The sequence below is a fragment of the Rhipicephalus sanguineus genome, chromosome 5 (genome assembly GCF_013339695.2).
Source record: "Rhipicephalus sanguineus isolate Rsan-2018 chromosome 5, BIME_Rsan_1.4, whole genome shotgun sequence".
In the NCBI taxonomy this organism is placed as follows: Eukaryota; Metazoa; Arthropoda; class Arachnida; order Ixodida; family Ixodidae; genus Rhipicephalus; species Rhipicephalus sanguineus.
In genome coordinates this window covers 185,795,556-185,801,031 of record NC_051180.1, presented here as the reverse complement: position 1 = coordinate 185,801,031, position 5,476 = coordinate 185,795,556, and the positions used below count along the sequence as shown (strand labels likewise).

Genomic DNA, 5,476 nt, shown 5'->3' with positions numbered 1-5,476 from the left:
TTCTTTTCTCTACGAGCCCCCATCCTTTATTAAACCACTTCTTTTTCTACATTCTCCCGGCCCGCCGAAACTGATGGTATTTCTAGTGGGTACAGTTTTTGCACAGGCCTCGTAATCTTTCCGCCTTGAGTTTGAACTCGGCATGCTCGTACCAGTCCGTCGCGTCCAGGATATACCTCTGTTATTCTTCCGAGTGGCCAAACACATCGTGAGGCATTGGGTTCCTCGACGATCACTATGTCGTCGACCTTTAAGCCCTTATCTCTCGCTGTTGGGTAGTGATGAAGTGAACGAAGCTCAAGTAAATATTCTTTCTTCCAACGAAGCCACAGGTGCTTGAGGAGCTTGTTCCTATGTCGTAGTTTTTTAATTAGGTTTTCCTGGCTTGTCTGCAATATTCGGCTCTGGTATTCCTCGCCGCTTTCCACCGGTTGAGCCAATAGAGATTTTCCGACTAAAAAATTGGCTGGACAAATCGGAGCAGGTTCTCTGGCGTCCGTATACATATAAGTCAGCGGCCTCGAATTAATTACGGCCTCCACTTCCGTCAGTAGTGTTCTGAGCTCTTCGCTATCGAGCGTTTGTTTTCCGAGTGTCTTGCGAAGCGCTGTCTTCACTGACCGTATCAATCTCTCCCACCATCCTCCCCACCATGGTGCACTAGGTACAATGCAAGCGCATTCGCCAGGCCGCCCGTCGAGTCGAGACCTGTGTGCGCCGACTCCTCGCCCGTGGTGACGGCTGCCCCCCCGCCTTTGCTTGCAACATCTACGAGGCAATCGCACTTTCGGCAGTGCATTACGCCCTTCCACTGTGCAGTGTGCGGGAGGTGCAGCGACGCGCGTTGGAGCGGGATTACCTGCGTGTGATCCGCATGTGCCACGGTCTTCCCCGCAGCTCTCGTGTGGCAGAAACACTTGCGGAAGCTCGTGCGTGGCCTGTGTCATTAACATCTGACATGCGCGCCCTCTGCCACATGGAGCGCCTTCACCGAGCCCCGGACGCCGGCCCTCTACTCACCAGACTGCGTGCAGTGCCCAACTCGCGCGTCGGACGAATCCTCGATTTCTACGACAGCTTAGTGGTCGAGGAGCCGACGCCCCCTGCTCACTGGCCCGCCCCACACTGCCGCGAGCCCCTGCGAGTCTCCCTCGAGCTCCCCGGTGTCCGCTCCAAGCGCAACACCCCTCGCTGTGCCATCGCTCAAGAAGCCGCAGCGCGGATGCACGAGGACCTCGCCGGCAGGACTCACGTCTTCACTGACGGCTCTGTACTGCAGGACCACTCTGCTGCAGCAGCCTGTGTCGCCCCCGAGCTCGCCACTGATGCCCAGAGACGCCTGAGCTACTGCGCCTCCTCTACCACTGCCGAGCTGGTGGGTCTACAGCTAGCTGCCGATCTCCTTCGCGAGTCGCCGGCGGTCACCGGCGCGGCCATCTTCTGCGATTCCAGGGCAGCCCTGCGCCAACTCGCGATGGAGGACCGCGGCCCTCCGCTCGCCCAGCGCGTCGCCCAGAGCCTCCTGGCACTTCGTCAGAGTGGTTGCGACGTGGTCCTGCAATGGCTACCATCCCACGTTGGCATCGTGGGCAACGAGGCGGCGGACGAACTCGCGAAGCGAGCACACTCCAGCGCGACCCCGGTCACGGACTACGCAACATCGTTCGACTCGGCGCGCATCAACTTTCGCCGTGAGTTGATGCGAGAGCATCCGGACGCGCGGATCGCCGCTGGACACGCCCCACCTCTCCTTCCTGCAACTGGCCTCTCCCGCCGCGATCGCGCGCTCCTCCTCACCCTGAGGACCGGTTCGGCGTGGCCCGCGGAACGTAAACATCGTCTCCGCGGAGCGGCTGCACCGAACTGCGTCGATTGCGGCGCGGTAGAAACAGTTGCACATCTCCTCTGCGAGTGCCCCGCCCTTGTCGACGCACGGAAGCGGCTGAAAACTGAGTACCACCGCCACGGCCTGCCCTGTGTAACCCTACAGGACTTCCTGTTCCCCACCGGCTACGAGGATCGCCGCCGTGGCGCTCTTGTGGCCCTGATCTCCTTCCTTCAACGCGCGGGCCTGATCGAGCGGCTTTTCTAAGCCGCTCGTACAGGGTCGTGTGTTGCAGTTTGATCGTGTTGCGGAGGCGGGAGGGAGGCGTCTCGTTTGCCGTTCTAAGCCGATCGACACGTTAGACCGGGCGCTTCTCTCCCGCCTCCGTTCCAATCACTACCTCATCCTCTTCTCTCTCTCTACCGCCTTCATCCCCCCCCCCCCCCCCCCCACGAGTGTTTTGGTTGAGGTGTCCTACACAGAGACAGTTATCAAGCACTCTTCTCCCATTTTCCCTCCTTTTCCTCTCTACCTATACCAAGAATAATAAAGAATCACATCTCCATTCGATGCGATAGGAAGCAAGAAAAGTGGAAAAGGGGGATCCATTCATGACTGTCCAAAAAGTCTTGCAAGTCTCGCGATGCTCTCTTGAATGCCAGGGCGTTGTCAGAGTAAACAGTAAGAGGAATTCCTCTGCGTGATAGAAATCTGCGAAACGCAAGGAGGAAAACCGCTGATGACAGGCCACTTGTCAGTTCAAGGTGTACCGCTCTGGTACTCGCACAAGTGAAAAGCAATACGAAAGTCTTCGCAGTGCCAGACTTCGACTCCCTTTGCTTGACGTACAGTGGGCCTGCAAAATCTACGCCCACCACTTCAAACGGCCGAGACATTCTGATTCTGTCTACGGGTATAGGCGCATACTTGACATCAGTACGTTTTGCACTGTATCTCTTGCACAAAAAACAGGCGTTGATGACTTTTTTAGCCTCTTGCCTAGCTTGTATAACCCAAAACCGTTGTCGCACTTGCACCATTGTGCTTGACACATTACCATGTAACGTACGGCAGTGCGCCTCTGTCACAATTAATCTCGTGAACTCATGTTTATATGGCAGAATGACGGGATGCTTCTCTTGGTAAGTACCGTCCAGCTCTTGAAGTCTTCCGCCAAGGCGAAGTTCTCCTTTGGGACCAAAGAAGGGATGTAGATCTCTCAGCGCAGAATTCTTGTTAGTGGCTTTTCCGCGCGTCAACTGGCAAATGTCTTCTTTGAACACCTCTTTCTGCACTCGAAGAATCCATAATTCTTCGGCTTTCTTCATTTCTGCTGCGGATATTTTGCCTTGAGTGGTTTTTGCACATGTCGGCACTTTTCAACAAAGCGAAATACCAGCGCAGTTACGCGTAGTAACTTCTGTAAGTCACTGAATCTTGTGAGATCGATGAATGTGTCATCTTTCCTTTTCGCCTGAATGAGTACCTTAAACACCACAGGCTCAGGTTCTAGGTCCACATTTTCCTGTGAGACCATGATGGGTTCTGTAGGCCATTCCGAACTCGTTCGCGGGAGCCATTCTGGACCGCTCCACCAGACGCAGCTTTCCAAAAGAGACTTTGCAGACATGCCGCGTGTAATCAGGTCTGCGGGATTCTCTTGTCCTGGACAGTAACGCCATTCTTCTGGGACCGTTATACTTGAAATTTCCTTCACCCTATTTTTGGCGAACTGGTTCATTTTGTCCCCGCTTCCTCGGATCCAGCTGAGCACAATAGTGGAGTCGGTCCACATAGTGCAAGGAAACTGCCGGTGATCCCACGCAGATCGGATGTACTTCAATAGTCTTGCTCCGATAACTGCGCCCATCAACTCCAACTTCGGCAACGTGAGTGATTTCATCGGCGCAACTCTACATTTCGCTGCTGCGAGCGTAGTAGTAGACTCGCCTTGCAGGTTGGTTGCCTTCAGATAAGCACATGCGCCGTATGCTTTCAAGCTAGCATCCACAAAAATGTGAAGTTCCGCCGTATCTGTGACTCCTTGGAGACTGCTTCTTACGCAGCGCGGAATTCTAATCGAGCCAAGCTGCAGGACGTCCGAGCACCATTTATTCCATGGTGTGCCGATTTCCTTGGGCAACTCTTCGTCCCACGCAACGTTTCGAACCCACAATTGCTGAAAAAGAAGCTTGGCTGTTACTGTGAAGGGTGAGAGTACTCCAAGCGGGTCATAGATCCTGGATGCCGTCTTTAGTAGATGCCTCTTGGTATTTGCCTTTGTTGACGTTAAGTATTCCATTACTGACTTCAGAGTAAACTCAAAACTGTCGCAGTTTGTATTCCACTGCATGCCCAATACAGCCGTATTGCCCAATACAACCGTATTAATGCCTCCATCTATCGGCTTTTCTTTCGCCAGAAACACTTCTTGCAGTGAGTCGTCATTGGTTCTCCATTTTCGAAGATTCATCCCAGCGTCATTCATGATTGACTTCGTTCTTCCATAAACTTCAAGGGCTTCGTTGAACGTATCTGCTCCAATGAGCAAGTCATCAACATAAAACGACTTCTTCAGATTCGCCGCAAGCTTCTCGTCTTCAGGACCAGCGTTGTCTAGATGGTTATGGATAGTAGCCATCAGCAAAAATGGGCTTGACGTTGACCCAAAAGGCACGCGCGTCATGCGCCATTCGACAACGTTAGCGTTCTTCTCGTTGGGTGTCTTATCGAACCAAAGAAATCGAAAGGCGTCTCTGTCTGGCTCTTGAATCTCCATTTGCAGGAACGCTTTTTCAATGTCCGAGTTCAGGGCGATTAAAAACCGTCGAAAACGAAGTAGCACACGCAGAAGCTCTGGATTTAGATTAGCTCCCTTTTCCAGACAGTCGTTGAGTGATAGTAGTCCTGGGCCATGCGATGATGCATCGAACACAACCCGGAGTTTGGTGGTCAGTGACTCTTCTTTGATGACCTCCCGGTGTGGCATGTAGTAAACGGGATGGTGATCGCGAACATCCTTGGGCACAACTTCTGCGTGACCATGCAACATATACTGTCGAATGGCTGTATCGTAGCGGTCAAGCAAGCCTTCTTGTCGCGATAGTCTCTTCACCAGCTTCTGTAGACGGTTGACGGCAATGTCGCGATTGTCTCCGATGAGGTGCTTGCATTCCTCTTTCCACGGCAAAGCGACAGCATATCGGTCATTGGACTTTCGTGTGGTCTTTCTGAAGTGATCCAAGGACTTGATTGCAGATGATTCATAAACGTCCTCAATGCCCATTGTTTCCAGTTCCCAGAAAGATCGTAAAACTTGAGAAGTCCTTTGATCTTCAACTTCGCTGGTGTCCACTCGCATAACATAAACCATCAAGTTAGTGCTGTGATCGAGAAAGCCTCTCTGACGAACCGGTCCTTGCAGTGTCCAACCGAAGCAAGTGTTGACGGCTGTGAGCCCTTGAACTTCCGTGCTGCGAATGACTTCACCAGTCAGAATGTTCCACAGATAGTCAGATCCGATAAGAACACTAAGTTCTGGCTCTTCATCGACTTGCAGGATCATACGGTCGTCAGCCAGGAACTTGTTTTCAAAACGCAGCTGTTGCACGAAATGGCTGTCAGCTGATGGCGCAGCGATGTCGTGGCATA

At 53.0% G+C, this 5,476-nt stretch overlaps 1 protein-coding gene across 1 annotated transcript; it reads left to right on the top strand.

Moving 5' to 3' along the window:
* Positions 1-958: 958 nt before the first annotated feature.
* LOC119395143 (uncharacterized) lies at positions 959-2,092 on the top strand. Its single transcript, XM_037662430.1, has one exon. It carries the CDS (start codon positions 959-961, stop codon positions 2,090-2,092), a length of 1,134 nt encoding a protein of 377 aa, XP_037518358.1.
* The last annotated feature ends 3,384 nt before the right edge of the window (positions 2,093-5,476 follow it).